This window comes from Charadrius vociferus, unplaced genomic scaffold (genome assembly GCF_000708025.1).
Source record: "Charadrius vociferus isolate BGI_N301 unplaced genomic scaffold, ASM70802v2 scaffold539, whole genome shotgun sequence".
Lineage (NCBI taxonomy): Eukaryota > Metazoa > Chordata > Aves > Charadriiformes > Charadriidae > Charadrius > Charadrius vociferus.
Window position 1 is genome coordinate 393,908 of NW_009650192.1, and position 16,851 is coordinate 410,758.

General features: G+C 36.3%; 1 protein-coding gene across 1 annotated transcript in view; it reads left to right on the forward strand.

Moving 5' to 3' along the window:
* LOC104293447 (phosphatidylinositol 3,4,5-trisphosphate-dependent Rac exchanger 2 protein) overlaps positions 1-15,980 on the forward strand; it is a 100,920-nt gene extending 84,940 nt beyond the window's left edge. The window contains exons 12-22 of the mRNA XM_009892952.1: positions 648-751; positions 2,089-2,138; positions 2,697-2,772; positions 3,537-3,609; positions 4,776-4,918; positions 5,073-5,165; positions 6,471-6,619; positions 9,039-9,124; positions 11,397-11,533; positions 14,803-14,920; positions 15,790-15,980. Coding sequence (XP_009891254.1) covers positions 648-751; positions 2,089-2,138; positions 2,697-2,772; positions 3,537-3,609; positions 4,776-4,918; positions 5,073-5,165; positions 6,471-6,619; positions 9,039-9,124; positions 11,397-11,533; positions 14,803-14,920; positions 15,790-15,980 — 1,220 coding nt within the window. The remainder of the gene's footprint in view (positions 1-647; positions 752-2,088; positions 2,139-2,696; positions 2,773-3,536; positions 3,610-4,775; positions 4,919-5,072; positions 5,166-6,470; positions 6,620-9,038; positions 9,125-11,396; positions 11,534-14,802; positions 14,921-15,789) is intronic.
* Positions 15,981-16,851: the final 871 nt, after the last annotated feature.

Sequence of the window (16,851 nt, forward strand, 5' to 3'; positions counted from 1 at the left end):
AAACCTCTTCCTAATGTTTAATCTAAACCTGCCCTCTTCCAGTTTATATCCATTCCCCCTCGTCCTGTCACTACATGCCCTAGTAATGATTGCAAGTCTCTCACACTGAAGACCTGCAGCCGGCTGTGTATAGAGGAAGATGTTCCCTCTCCCTTTCCTCCCCAGTGCAAGACTGGTCGGTTATGTTTTAGAGGGTTCATATCTTTAACTCATCTGATGTTGACCTCTGCAAGAATTAGAACAGAGAACAACGTGGAACAATAGTATGAATAGTTGCAAAAGAAGCTTTATTTGGCTATTTGGTCAATAAGCTTTGCAAAAAGCACCGAAGACTAGAGCAGATTTGAGTGCCTAATTTTTCAGGCTGTTCCCCACCTGGTTGTCTTTTTTATTCTTTGCCCTGTGACTTTAAATTGTTTGATTCCTTCTGGACTGCTTAAACGTAGTGAGAAATACTGTCGCTGGTGACATAAAGGTACTTAGGGCAGATGATCTAATTGGGCTTCCTGCCCTCCCTGTCTGAAATCTACCTATTGCTGTGTAATGGGCTGTTATTAGAAGAAATGGTGCTGGCTGTCTTCTCTCTTGTTGTTTTCTTCAGAAAGTCACCTAATAATACATTACTTTTTTATTTTTTTTAAATGTAGTTACAGATAAGCACCAATTCAAACCTGAACACATGCTGTACAGATTCCGATATGATGATGGAACATACTACCCCAGAAATGAGATGCAGGATGTGATCTCTAAGGTACAGCATAGAACAGTTGCTATTAGTAGGAAGAACACGTCAGAAATGGCGGTTCTGTTTAAAATAGAATGTAAAATATTATGCTAGGATAAATAACATCCCCTTGCAATTGTCTGTCTCTATGTGAATCAAATTCAGTTTTCTGTTTGTAGGGGAAAATTCTGGCCTGTTTTTACACATTTTAATTATAAAATTCAATTTTTTTTATTTTTTAGTTATTTTTGTTATTTAATGGTTTCATATGCAGGATGCATTGCCGGTGTTTCTGGGCGATTCTGAAGCTGGTGTTTCAGTCTATTGTATTTTTTAGTCCATTTTAGTAGATACAAAGCTATCTGTAGAAAATAGTTTTAAATTTTCTGTTAAATCTGAGTGTCTTTTAGTGCCTTAACAAGGCAGTAAATCTGCAGTCACATAGATGTTTAAACATAGGTAATGCTATCCATCCACACTACTGAGCATAGCAAAATGATTGAATGAAGTTGCCTTTAAAATAATTAATATTCGAACTTTTCATGATTTTGAGGCAGTAGAAGATGTCAGCATTTGGGTATTATATTACAGTGTAATTCACTTTTCTGCTGGCATTTGTTAATGTAAGGTATATCTAGAAAAATCTTCACTACTGAACTACTAGGCACAGCAAAGTAGGATGGAATCTAATTTGACACAACTTTTGATTGTTACACATAGTTCTTGCATGTTATAAACATAATTTTTTTTTGATAGTCTGCTAAGGAATACTAATGTGATTTCTTATTTTAAATAACGTTTTCTTGTGGTAGTTTCTTAAACTCCTCCAAGTGTTTTATTTTTTGTTTTTACTTGAAAGCATTTCCAATCTTTGAATCTTTCTGCATGTTTTAAAAAAGTTTGTTGGTTATAATTTCAATTTCTAAGTAGAGTATCGATGCATATAATCAAATGCACTGGTTTTTACTTTAATTACTCACTTTGTGTGTAGAGTAGCAACAGTGGTTGGGAAAACCTTAATGCATGGAAACGCTGCTTTACCTTTCAGGTTTTGTGTACTTTTCTTTCAAAGTACTATATCTTAAGAATTTTTTAATGCTACTTTAAAGCTAATCCTTTTTGCATGTGTCTCAGTGAAACTTAGATTAGATTGGAAATGTTTTCTTTCTCATAATTTATTAACCCATATTATTATCTGGGAATATTAAGTTTTGGCACATGAAAATATATAGAAGGTTGAACAGACTTTTTTTTACTATCTAAATGAAGTGCATTTAGAACATATAGGCTTCTGTACTGCATCAGTTCCTCTTATGTTCTCTGTGGTGAGAACGTGTGGTTAACCTCATCTGTCTCTTTAACAGGGTGTACGGCTGTACTGTCGCCTTCACAGTCTGTTTACCCCAGTAATTAGGTGAGTCCAATTGGGAAATCCTTAGAGAGTCATTCAGAAGAAGTATATAATCTGAAGATACTGTGTTTGCATGTAGGAACCTAACCCATCCTTTCAAGATCGGTCTCTTGGCAGTAATCAAACAAGATTGAAGGGCTATCAAGACAAAAAGCATAACTGAATCATTAAATGACTGCAAACACCGTTCAATATGACCTTTTTTTACAGAATTTTAGAGCCTTCTAGGTCCTGATGGATACGCTTATATGCTTACTGTATATATTCATATAGTCCTTTACTAACACTCCATTACCTCCTTTGGAGGGTCCCAGCTGTAACAAAACAACTGCCTTTATACTCCAGAGACATTATCACCCCAGTAAGATATGGTCTGTGTCCTCCTTTCTTTCTACACTGAAACGTTTGACTTGTTCCTTTACTCCAGAGGCAACTTCTGAACCATTATAAAACGCTCGATTCATGTTTACACTAACTTGTTTACAAAACACAAGGTTTTTTTCGGTTAGGCTCTTTTGAATTTTTGTTTGAATTTTTTTTAAATTGTTTTGTTTTGAACAGGGATAAAGATTATCACTTGAGAACCTACAAATCTGTGGTCATGGCTAACAAACTCATAGACTGGTTGATTGCACAGGCAAGTGTACACTTTTGGATTTGTGTACGTTTTGCGTTTAAATTCTAATTTGAAAGGTAGTGATGTATTAAGCAGAATAACATGCAAACACTTTGTGTAAGGGTTATTAGAACAGCGTGTGTAAGTGTAATCCTCTTAAACAAGTAATGTAACAAAAATCAGCTGTCAGCAGCCATGCTGTTCATCCCTTTTGTGCTTATCTTCCTTATTTGCAATTGAACTTTAAATGTTTTAATGAGACTTAGCTTTGTGATTCAGCCCATAACATTGTTCATGGCTTAAAATGAAATGTATAGGCTCTGAAAAACTAAATTACTAACTAGATGGATAAAAGTCAGTACCAATTTGCTGTTATCAGTTCTGTTTTATTTTAAGCGAACTAGGAACAAGAACAGGGTATCCTATTCGCTCAGTCAATACACACCAGTTTTATAAAATAAAAGTTAAAAGCTTTGACAGTTTTAGATTCTATTACGTTCAATTTTTATGGAGATTGCCATGTTACTGAAAGTTTACATATTTATTTGTAATTATAAAGAGGTGTGCCATATAAAGGTCCCTTCCAACCCAATCTATTCATTGATTCTATGATAAACATGTATATACTGCTTTATATGTATGCTATAAATGTGCATATAAAGGTCGCAATGGTAAATATAATCCACAACCATTGCCAGCCCTGTGAGGTTACACTATTGTGCATAGAATTCATTTTGGTGCTATATTAAAATATATTAAAAAAAGAAAATGCTATGGTTTGACAGGGGGATTGCCGGACGAGGGAGGAAGCTATGATATTCGGTGTAGCTCTTTGTGATAACGGGTTTATGCACCATGGTAAGTAAATACATTCTGTACAAGCTATGCTTACCTTTTTTTTAATGCTGTCTACACAGTTGGAAGGAAATGTAGGGACCGGTAAAGATATTACAGAAGGGACAGGAAGTTGTTTCATTGAATCGCTGAAGAGACCTATGCTACAATCTTCAAGATAAAAAAAATACCTATTGTATACTCTGAAAATTATTTTCAGTCAGTTTTATAGCATGTACTGAGAAATTCATCATCTGAAAGATTGGGGGGGAGCAGTTTTATTAGCTGCTTTGAAAGAAATTTCTTAAGCAGGTAATGCATGTTTGTGTAGATGAGATGATGAAAATTTAGGAAATATGTAGGAAAGAAAGGAGACATTTTTGGAGGAATGAATAAAGTATGAAGGAGCATGTCTTTAAAAAACTGAAATGGTGACAATAAGAGAAAGTGGACTGTAGAAAACTCAGAAAATCATAATGACAGCAGTGAGCAAAGAAGAAGGGAGAGGAAAGCGGAGATGTGTGCAGTACCAAAAATGAGGTGAACAAGGTCTCATTTAATACCATCAGAGGGAAGATTTCAGTGAAAAGATTGAAGCAGTAGGTCATTTACTGAAATGAAAAGAGGAAGAAATTATTTTCTCATCAGCTTGTTTAGAGAAAGAGGGAGAATTAACTTCCTCTCTGGCACTGTTCATTCTTCTCCCTTTAACTTTTAAACATGCAAACTGCATTCATCTGCTGCTCTAGTTGCTTCCACATCCCCACCAAACCTATCTCTAATACTGAACCTGGCATGCTTCACCACCTGGAGAGTGCCAGAAGTTGGTGGTGAGGATCTCCAGCAGCTGTCCAGCAGAACTTTTCCAAATCATGTTTTTAAATCCTTTTTAGGAAAAAACCTCGTGCTTGGCATTTTCACTAAAACCATTTCAGGCTAATGTGTCTTGCTCAGCTTGGTGGGATCCAGATGTAATTGAAAATGAGCTTAGTGATACCTATCTGTAATGGATCCAAATAAAAATCATGTTTATGTTAAAAATGAAGATTTCCCTAGATTTACACACAAAAATAGCTTGCTAGCATTTAATATGTGCATGCATGTTCAGTATTTTATGATTCATAAAAGACGTGATATTCAAAAATTCAAAAGGAAAAAAGGATTAATATGTGTGGTTTTGTATCATACAGTGTTAGAGAAAAGCGAATTTAAAGATGAACCGCTACTGTTCCGTTTTTATGCGGATGAAGAAATGGAAGGGTCAAATATGAAACACAGGCTCATGAAACATGATCTGAAAGTAGTGGAAAATGTCATAGCCAAGTCATTACTGGTGAGTGAATGCAAATGATTGTATGCTTTAATGAGTAAAAAAACCTGGTTGTAGCAACAATATATTAGCAAAGTGTATTGTTATTTAATGGGGACATAATTTAGCTCTTCTTCATGCCTTTCTGAACAATATTTTGAACAATTTTATTTTTCAGATTAAATCTAATGAAGGCACCTATGGTTTTGGTTTAGAAGATAAAAATAAGGTGCCAATTATTAAAGTGGTGGAGAAAGGATCAAATGCTGAGGTATCAAGTATTATTAATTACCTTCGTTGTTTTATTCACTTGATCACAGGTGTGTGTTTTGTACATCAGTTAGGAAAATCTGTAGTAGTAGAAGGTAACAATGACAACTTTCCAAGAAAGCTGTGGTTATGAATCTTTTTTTTTTTCTATTTTTTCTTTGGTTTTGTTTTTTTGTTTAAAATATTGCTCTGACCATTATCAACAATCATTTTCTGCTCAGGTAAATTGTCATATTGAGTGATGATATAAAAATGATAATTTTATTTTTGTACATTTTATAATATTCCAGTGATGACATTAATCATGAGTGGAATAAACATTTTTGGTAGTACATAAAATGAGTATAAAGCTAGTTTGACAGTTGCACATGATATATTTCATAATAAAGAATATATCGAGCTTTGGATAAAGACTAGAATTTGAGGATCTGAATGAATAAATTACAGCCTTTCTGTTTGTTAGTATTGCTTTAGATGCTCTTTCAGTAAATTCATATTCTACTGAACTGTGTGGGAGTCTCTGTACATGTAAAGATAAAGAACGAGTCTCTTCGATTAGAGAAAAAAATCAGGCCTAGATTTCAAGCCTTTCTAAATCTCATGGTGGAATATAAATTTAAGATAAAAATAGATCAACAATATAATAGAGCCACACAGAGCTATATCCAGGGTGATTTCTAGCAGTCAGGTTCTGCCCTGATCTCAGACGATGCCAGGGCTTCGCCTGTGCCCGGAGCCGCTCTGTGTACTGCTGCCATCCAACCGGTTATGGTTCCTTTCGTGTTAGACCTGAGTTTAAAAACTGTATGCAATTTGGCTTGCCATACCTTTGGCTCAAAGGCCACGTAACGTTCAAGGATATTGTTTTGTTTTGGAACTTAATAAATATCCACTTCCTAAAATAGTAGTCAGGTCTTTTCTTATGAAAAGACGCTTCAGTTCCTTTGGAGAATGATGGATGGACAAATTAGGTAACATCATAAAAAAATAAACTGGCTCAATGAAAGCTGTTGTGTTAATTATTACAAATATTAACTGATACTGTAATACTGTCATAAAATCTTGATTAAGTCTAGGTCTTGTATTTAGGTCTCTTCAGAATGAGTGTTTACCCTTCGGGTCAATTTAACCAGTTCTAGAAATGCTTTGTGGTGTGTCTTTTGTGCGTGGTATGTGAAGAAGCCATAAAGAACGTAAAGGAAATGTGCATGTCATTATTCCTATTGGGGTTGCATGCCAGCAGAAGATGACATCATGTTAATGGTTATAAAAGGCAGACATATACACAACTGTTATTGTTTTCTAGATGGCAGGCTTGGAAGTTGGGAAAAAAATCTTTGCCATTAACGGTGACCTGGTTTTTCTGCGACCCTTCAGTGAAGTGGATTGCTTCCTGAAAGCATGTTTAAACAGCAGAAAGCCCCTGCGGGTTCTTGTGAGCACTAAACCACGGGAGTAAGTTGTCATTTCTCTGGGGGAATTTTTATGAACTGCAATTGAAGTGAATTTTAAAAGACCAGTGGAACTTCAGACAGCACTACTGTAAAGTTGTTTTAAATGCTGTATCTAATCTGACTTTGTAAAGTCAAGCAATTTGATCTGCTTTGATTTTGTTTTATTACACTTGTCAGTCAGCAAAAGCAGAACGCAAGTGCTTTAGATCATCAGCTCTGCCACTTGAAATACGTGCAGGAACCGCAAGTGTAAATGAAGTTTCCTTGCCTGTATGGATAGTTTTGATCACTTATCTCTCACTGTGTATATTAAACAAGTTCCTCTGTCTGGGGGTTAGTAGCTGGTTTGGCAGAAGTCGGACTCCGTGATCTAATGGGACTCTTCAGCGTGTGTGTTGGTTGTGTAAACAGCAGGAGCAAGTAAACAGCTCCCCATCTTTAGATGAGACATGCATTTCTGTACTCAGTTTTGACCATTCCTACCTGAATGCAAATATTGTTACGTAAACAAAAGCCAAAGTGAGGCTTGGTGGCTGGGTTCAGAAAGTACCTAAGTGAGCATAGGTTTATTAATAAAGTTAATGCAGTTGTTACTGGTTTATACATACCAGAGGAGGAGATGAAGAAACAGTAGTCAGGAGTGATTTTGAGCGAATTTTGCAGGGTAAGGAGGAACCATCCTCTGTTAGCAGATAGTGCACACGGAGTGCCTTCGAAATGGCTCTGGTTCAACAGTAGGACAGAGACGTATTTCTCCTGTTAATAAGCAAAGGTGTCTTGAGAAATATGATGGCACCCAGAAAGGGGAAAAGAGAAAAGAAAGAAATATGGCATCAAGATAATCATCTGGACTGACACTCAAAAAAAAAAAAAGGCCAAACAAAAACAATAAAAAAATCCCCCAAACCAGTAGATGATAGTGTTGTAGCAAGCATAAAAGGCATATCTTGGCCTTTCTTTAATGTAGATCTTGGTTCAGTTTCTGACACAGCTTGCCAGTGAAAATGTGGGCGAATTTCAAGGCTGGCAGAGATGATCTAGTGAATGAGGAGTTCAGAGGAGTTGAAGAATTTGTTTCTCAGTGGTGCCTGCTTTTTATCAGGAGCTGCTACTAACAGAATTGTGTTGGCAGAAGAGACGTTTCTCTCCTAAATTCTCAGCCTAAACAGCCAGTGATAGTTTTTCATAGCTCATTAGCATGTTCAGAAAGCAGTTTCAGAATGAAACCATATAGTGTATCAACCTTAGTTAATATATAAGTATACTAAAGGATGCTATACTTATGGAAATATTTCAAATGAAAAGTTATTAATGTCAAGAACATTCTAATATTTTTTAGAAAAATGTAGACTTCAGTGGGTTTTGGTTCTCACCTCTGCTGATAGTCATCTCCAAATGCTAAAGATTATGTGTGCCAGAAATAAAGAAAATACAAAAAATGATGCAATTATATTATTCAAAGCTACCTGTAAATCAAGTTTATTACAGTCCAAACGTATTTTAAAATCACTTTTCAGCACTGATTTGAATTTTTCTGCTTTTGCACTTTGGCAAATGGAGCTCAGGGCAAAGATCCCTTAAATAATAACGGAGCTGGCTCTGTAAGTAATGGCTGCAAAGTTAGATCAGTGGACTGTTATGCATGACCTGACTAGCTCTGATAAGGGCTAATGCAGCTGTGTTGCTTTTTCTGGAACCTGAGCTGATACCATGTGGATATGCGAGCTTACTTTGGGGCAAGCTCAGGGCTTCATTTCAAGGAGTAGATGTGAATTTTGCTTCTCAGAACTGTGTTTTTGTTGGTTGTGTTTGTCAGTAGATTTATTACTGTTGCACTTAGACCAAGCGAGAGCACAGCACAGTGTGCTTACAAGTTATATGAGTAGTAGGTGGTTCTTACTTTACAAAACTCAGTACTTTGCGTAGCTGCTCAGAAAAACCAAGCAGACACTTAGATGTTAATGAACTGTAATACTGATCTAGTTTCTGCAGTCTTCTGCACCTCATCTGACAGAGCCTGCCATGATCTGTGGTCCCCAGGCTCTGTCCTCGTGGCTGAGAGGCTGCCTGCCTTCCCAGGGCTTTCAGTGTTGCTGTGCTGTGGCAGCTTAGCCAAATCACCGTCCCTTTGGCAGGAATTTTAAAGCTATGGTGGTGCTTCGATCGTAATTGGCGTATTGAATTTCCCTGCAAAATAGTATTGCCTTCCTTTGATTGGTTTCGGTGTCTCAGCTTGCTCTTATTTCTGACGTCAGTGGTGCAAAGTATCTGGAATTGAATGGTGCTGAATCTGAAACTGGGAATTGAATGGAAGCGTGGAGTCTTACACCCTTGTAACCTACTTGTTGGTGTCCACTTTTATCTTGAATAAGAAAATGCTACCTTTTGCTACACTGATATTGAACTTTTGCTTGTATCAGGACAGTGAAGATTCCTGACTCCGCAGATGGACTCGGATTCCAAATCCGAGGCTTTGGTCCATCAGTTGTTCATGCTGTTGGTAGAGGTAAGCTGTAAAAGCTGTCAACAGTAGTGGGAAATACACATTTAATATCATGACATGACTGAGATAAGTCAAAATTAGGCCCAGTGATTCAGCTTAGACTTTTGTTTTTCCCCAGAGTAACAAACATTATTAAATAAACCCAAATAAGATTATTTTGTGTTCTTATACTTTATAAGCTTTGGATAGATTTTCTGGCTTTTTTTTTGGAGGGGTGGTGGTGGGGAAATATGTATTTATACAAATGTAGGAAAGTTAACTTAAGGCTGTGCATTCTTTACAGACTAAGGAACAGCTTACAGATGCAAAATCACCTTCTCCAGTGAATGGGTGTTGGGAACCACTCACTTCCTGAGTGTTAATTTGTTAGGTGGCCAGGTGGTTCTGCAATGCTCTGAAAACATTTTGCAGAAAATGCACTTTTCACAAACCTTTTCAAGGGTGCTAGTGACCTAGTCTGTCTTAGTAATCGCAGATGTTTCCTCTAAATACTGTTTTGTCCATTTTGTGATGTGATTGTCAAATACATGCCATCCCTAACTCGGTATGTTACTGACGGGTGCACTGGTAATAAAAGAAGTTGAAGTATTCTTTGTTGCTGTCACATGTTGGTAATGGTAGAGCCAACTAACACTGTATTTTCAGCTATTGTAGGGAAGTTGTGTCCTTTCCCACCCTCGTCCCTTTGTAACTGAAGAATTTAAAGTGAACCGATCTGCAAAGCAGCCAGATTTGAACAGAGCTCGATGACTTTTTCCTAGGCTATGGTGCCAGAAATTAGATTTTCAAGAGAAAGTCTAATAAACTACAGACTGTTGAGCTGATGTGATAATTATTTCTGCACCTGGATCTCAATTCAACTGCCTATCCTTATTCATTAAGCACATACTTTATTCCAATTAGCCTCAACAGTGTATAAGTGCTTGCTTGTGTCGTTTGCTAAACCTGAAAGATTTTAAGCATATGCTTAAATACTTCCCTGAATTGGGACTTTGGGTTTTTTAAAGAGAGGGTTTTGGGAGTTTTTTTTGAGAGGTATTTAATAAGGCCTATTGAAACGATTATTTTAAAATCCCTTTTCTTTTTTCTTTTATTTTGTTTTTCATAGCAGTAGCTGGTAACCGTGTCATTTCCAAAGACTTCCTTTGATATTAGATTTAAAATGCAGCTATCATCTAACCTGGTGATACCTAAAATGAGGGAAACCCAAGTATATTCTTTATGTTATTTCCTTGTCAAATATGTTCAGCTGACAAGTCATGACATAGCTTTTCTATTTGTCAGCCCTGCAGATTCAGTCTTAGCCTTTTTTTCGTAGCAGCTATCTTCTGCTCCTCAGCCTTGCAGTCTCTAGGCAATAGATTTTGACTTCCCTGGCACCTTTGTGGCAGTATCAAGAGAGACATAAGGAGGCAAACGTTCAGGTAGCTGAAACTAAGGTCATACTCCAGCAGGCTGTCTTTCAGGAGTGGGCTTGAGTCACACTGAAAAGACCTGGAGACAACTGCTGTTTTTGTAGCACCTATACAATGGATAGAATCTGATTTTTCACAAGGTGGTTATTCCACTGTGAAAATAAATCACCAAACCATATATTTTATGTTGCTCAAAGAGAATGTTTTGTTTTGTGTCGCCCCTCTCCACCCCCCCCAATTAATTAAATTTGAGTTCTCCTAGTTGAATATCTTTGGGTATTTTGATTAAAGCTGTAAGACAGACTGTATGATTGAGTTGATAAAAAGATAAATAAGAACAAGATCTTTGGAAATGTCTTCGGATTTGGATCTTTCACCTAATGTTTAACAAGAAACTCTGGTATGCTCTGATACTTCTTTATGAATTGTCAGAAAGCTTCTGTTTTGTATGTAAAATAGAGACACCTGAAGCAGTCAAGAAGCTCATAAGCTTGGGGTATGTAAAAGAATTCAGAATAAAAGTGGTCTCAGTAATAATTAGTGAGTTTCAAGCTAGAGCCTTTTTATCTTTTTAAAATCCTCTTCTTTGAGACAAATTTTCCACATACTCATATTACTAATCAACACTTGTTTTATAAAATAGCCTTTAGAAAATAGTCTGGTCTTTTTCTATGGAATCCTCTTCTGGGGAACTCCATTCTCTTGGAGTCCAGCTGACTGCAGAAGCACCCTGTGGTCAGGGGAAGTATGTAAGAATTGGTGACAGCAGATTTTGATTAAAAAATTAGGGTTTTGGACCAGAAGCTTTAAAGGAGATGTTTAGGAAAAGAAGTCCATTAATTATGTTGGATTTTTTATAGGAACAGTGGCGGCTGCAGCAGGTCTTCACCCTGGCCAATGCATAATCAAAGTGAATGGAATTAATGTCAGCAAAGAGACTCATGCAAGTGTTATTGCTCATGTCACGGCATGCAGGAAGTACAGGCGGCCAATGCAGGTACGGCTCAGTTGTTACCCTTGCAGATTTTCTTCTAAATATCTTTGGTCTTGTTTTTTTTGGTTTTGTTTTTGTTTTTGTTTTTTTGTGGTGTGTATCTTTGTCAACATATCTGTTATGTTTGAGTGTGATGAGGGGAAAGAAGCAGTGAGTAAAAATGAAGGGAAGCCGGCTGAATTGTAAAAGCTGAAGATTGCTCAATATATTGCTCGTGTTCATGGTCTGTTTAATTTCTGCATTGAAATAAATCTAAGCTTATAGCTATTTTTTTTTTTCATATGGCATTTTTAAAGTATTACTTGAAGTGTTTCTGCAGTTCTATGCAGAAAGCATTGCGAGGTATATTCTCATCATGATGGAGAGGGATTTATACAGCTCACTGCCTGTTCAGCAGCAGGAGAATGCAATGCAAAAAGCTGATCTTCTTCCAGAATTTTGTACACTTCAGCACACAGAGAGCAGAGTGCACATATTCCGTCTATAAAAGTCTCTGTGTTCCCATTGCATTTCAATCTTGGACATTCGAGGACTCAAAATTTCACTTTATTATATATAAGCATGCATTTTTTGTTACCTTTTTCACATTAGTTTAGGAGAAAATCTAAGGCTTCCAAGACAGAAATTTAAGGAAGAAAACCAAAACCAGCTGGATTCTATAATGTAATTTTTCCAAGACCCTGAAAATTTTTCATAAACTGTGAACCAATGTAATTAAACTTCACAAACTCTTTCAGTGAATCTTAATTAAAAAGAAAAACACAATTAAAATCAAGAGTGAAGTCCTTCTACACCTACTGCATAGATTAGGGATAAGAATTATAAGTAAGAGTTAGAACTATATCATGCAAATACAGTCTTTACGAAAGTGTTTATCTGGATGTTTGTGTTTAAACTCTAATACAGAATTGAAGTTGCTACGTGGCATATCAAGATCAAGCTCACCTGTTCTTTAAGGAAGATGTGGTCTAGTAAAGAGAGGGTGTTTTGTGCACTAGTAGCAGAACTGGCAAGAATAAAAAATTAAATTCTTCATAGCAGGTGTATTCTCTCTGTGTATAAGTGTGGAGTTCCTATAGAGATTAGTGACATCCAAAGAGGATTGATTAATATTGGCTGGCATGAATGCCTTGATGTGCAGAATTACTCTTTTTTTTTTTTTAATCCACTTGTGTAATATGTTGTAGTATATAACTTCTTCCTATACAGAGTATTTATTTCAGTCTTTAAAAGTAGCTGATCATAATTCAGCAAATCACAAATATCTAAAATCCCCCAGACTGACAAGAAAAACTTCATTTCGGATGTAGTGCTATCAAATGCTATGGGAGAACTGTCTAGACTGAAATAAATGGCAGTATTCCCACTGGTGTCAAGACAGCTAAAATTTCATTTACTATTCACAAATTTGGGTTTTTAATTATTTGGAAGATGACTGAATTTCTCCTGTTTTGTAAGTACAGTGTATAGGCCTGTCATTTAATTAACATGAATATTGCAGTCTCTCCTGTGGTTGGCAATTGCATAATTGCAAGGGGATCTTTTTCTGTCTTCTGTATATTCCACTTCTCAGGGTGAGGAGTCTTCTGCTTGCCTGGAACGTGAAGTTTCATTTCAGATTCTTGCAGTGTGAAAAACTGTGTAACTTCTGTAGGACAATGTTTCTATTCTGTCTTGTCTGGATGAAGAAAATTGAAAGCAGATTTTACTTCTTAGGAACTGCAATTTCTTTGCAGTGATACTAATCATGATGTGACAGATTTATGCTTAGGTTGTGCTTCTGTAATGCTTTTGGAGAACATTGCTCCAAATCATGTAGCATTATATCTTGTGTTAGCTTTTGAAAGACAGACTTCCAGTTTAAGGAGTTCTTCTATTAAGCCATATTAAGTTCAAATAATGAAGGAACCTTTTGACAGAATGTAAATTTCCTATTAGAGATTCACATGGCAGTATTAACGCTGCCAAGCAAACCTGTAAGACTCCATAACTAAGCAGCAAGCTTTCAGGTGGACCTGCAAAACAGCATGGGTTTCAAAAGTGTTTCTGTCAATCAGCTTGTGCACGGGTGTCTTCCAACAGTCAACAGAAGGCTCTGAAATTTAAGCTTCCTCGTTAAAATATTCAAGTGCCATTGAGTGAAAAGTAAGGCATGGATGAATCTAGGAAACCTAGAGAGAAAAATAGTACCTTAATCATATAAAAACTTTGTCATCTAGATTAATGGGTTAAAGATAGTGACTGAATATTGTATAGTAGCAAAGCATAATCTGATGCGCGTGGCATTTTGTGTGAAAATCATAACATTCAGCTTAAACTTTTGCTATCCTTGCTTAACTTTGAATTCTTTCCATAAGCTTCTTTTTAAAGTCTGTGAGTTCAGATTAGTCATAATTCTGTCGTCTATTCGCTGTAGCTGTTGTAGAGGGAATGATGAACTGACTGTCGGGCTTCTTTTGAAGTGTAAGGGGAAGAGAAGAGTAGACTGGAGGCGCCAGATTTGATAGGCCCTTCCACAAGGGTGTGATGGGCCTGTGGCTGAGTGAGTGAGGGGGAGAACAAGGTGTAAGGCATACACGTGGCTTCTTCCTAGGTTGTATGACCAAGCCACCATTCTGTGCTCACATGTCACTCAGTCACATAAGATGCTGGACTTTTGGGGCTTGTGATTCTGTGCTTTTTTGCGGGTTTTGCTAATCTGGGGCAAAAATAAAGAACATCTAGCGAAATAACTGTAGTAAAGGCAAATATAAGTAGTGAAGGCTGTAGTGTATATTCGTCTTGCCAGTGACACATGGGTGATAGATTAACTGGATGTACTATATCTTTGGTTGTCATTCCATAATATTTGCCAGCAGACTTGTGGACGCACAGAAGATTTAGCAAGGCAAAAATCAGTTCTCTTTATTTTTTCACATTTTCTTCTCTCAAATATTTTTCAATCTGTGGTTTGATTTGAAATGTCTTAAATTATTTTTGGCAGAGACATGAAACTGATGGATGTCATGCTGTCACAGATTTCATACTGTCTCATGACAGTATACTCTGAAATAAAAAATAAATTGACAAAATGCTTCAGATGGTTTTAGACAAAGCCAAAATTCTTTGTAATTTTCAAAATACTATTTTTAACTTGGAGCTCAGAAGGCAGTAAAGCTGATAATAATCAAGGAATTACAGCAACTATTTCACGTTTGAGAGCAGTGAAATAAGTTGCTATCAATTGCACTTGCAAAGCTTTTCCTAGCTGTCCTTTTTTCTTGTTTTTTTAGCAAGATTCTATACAGTGGGTTTACAACAGCATTGAAAGTGCGCAGGAAGATCTTCAGAAAACAAACACCAAACCCTCTGGAGATGATGGAGGGGATGCCTTTGACTGCAAAGTGGAAGGTATGTGATACTGTTGTTGCTCAGAACGTTGCTCAGAACGTTGCTGTAGTAGCAAGGAAAATATAGGCAGTGGTTTTGTTTTCAGAGAGGAAACTGCAAGCAGACTGTAAGATAGCTTTTACATTAGGATTTGCTTTTTTATGTATTGTAAAGATGTAAATTTAACATGCTGTTCTCTGAAAATTATTATATTTCCCATTTTGAGAAAAAGCTTCTGCAAACACTTTAAGGAAAATCTGTTCTGTTTTCTTTCACAGGATACATAATCCTACGAATTAATTTTTCACCACTAGTAATCATTTAAGGCTAGATTAGATGCATTAGTCACTACTGCATGAGAAATAACAAATCAGCTAGCCTTCAGATTATTTTCAGGCAATTAACATTTAGATAAAGCTGGATTCATGTGCATTATGGTAATTAAAGAGATGGTTAACGTGAACTGTATTTATGTTCTCTGGGTAAATGCTGGTATTGTGGTTTCATCTCTGAATGTTGACACTTTTTGTGGCCATTTTCTTCTAGTTTATTTAGAAGCTCTCAGTTTTCCCTTTTTTTTTTTTTTCTTGCTTTTTTTATGTCTCTGGATTATAAATGAAATTGAATTAGTCCCCTTCAATAACTGTTTGTAAAGGGAGACTATTGTGACTTGTCTGTTCATGCCTTTTTAGCAATCTAGTATTTTAGCATTCAAAAGCCTATGGATGTTCTGATTTTTGAATCATTCAGCTGGTTGCTGGGTTTTTGATGAACATTTTCAAGTAGAATGATCAGATCATACCTGTTTTTAGAATGTTTGCCTGTGTCCTTTTCATTTTGTTTAATGGCCAACCCTCCTCAACTGATTTGTGTCATTTTCTTTATTCTAGAGGTAATTGACAAGTTTAACACTATGGCAATAATCGATGGGAAGAAAGATCATGTGAGTCTGACTGTAGACAATGTTCATTTGGAGTATGGAGTGGTTTACGAATATGACAGCACAGCTGGAATAAAGTGCCATGTGTTAGAAAAAATGATTGAACCAAAGGGGTTTTTCAGCTTGACTGCAAAGGTATGAAGCAATTTTTGTATGTATTAATTCTTACTATGCTTAATACCAATGGAAGAATATTTTGCTGATTCTTAGGATTATATGTATTTCATTTAATATCTTGTAATTGGTCACCTTTGTCCCTCTGACATTTTGGAGGATGATTGTGTACTCAGGAAGCAAAATAAGTTATGGCGTGATTAGAAATTGAGCATCTAAACTGAACAAATGTTAAAGAAATTTAAAGTCTTCCATTCCTCCTCCCCCCACGCTTTTCTTTTTCTTAATTAACAAATAAAGCTTCAAAGAAACTTGAAGACTCACTGAAATGTCAAAACTTTGTGAAGGTAGGCTGTAGTTTCTTAATGCTGTTTAATCTCATCAGAATTGCATATGTAACTTTTAAATTTTGTTTCAGTAAGAGGACCAGTAGCACAGCATCTGTCTTTTCTGTGGCTTAACGTAAAATAGCACAGGCGCACACATTGGCAAAATCACAGAGGAAGAAAAAAACAAGCGCAACTTTTGAGTTTGCTTTGGTATTTTTTCTTTGTGAATATTTCCAAATGGTAAAACCTGTGATTGCTATGAATGGGATGTGAAAATTTTTTATTTATAGCAGGTGTTGTCTGGGTCACTTTGACAAATAATGTAGTAATAAAGCTCTTTTACTGATTTTGTTTTTATCTTTTTACACACTTACGCATACTAACAAAGTACACTTAATGAAAACATGAAAGACTGAACTTTTGGGGAGTGTATTGATATTTGCAAATTTCTTTTGATCTTTGCATCAGAAGTGTAAGCTAACGTACTGATCTTTTATTGAAATTGCTGGGACATGGGCGTGTGTTTCCTTTCCCTGACTTCACTTTGGAGCAGGTCGGTTTGACAGACA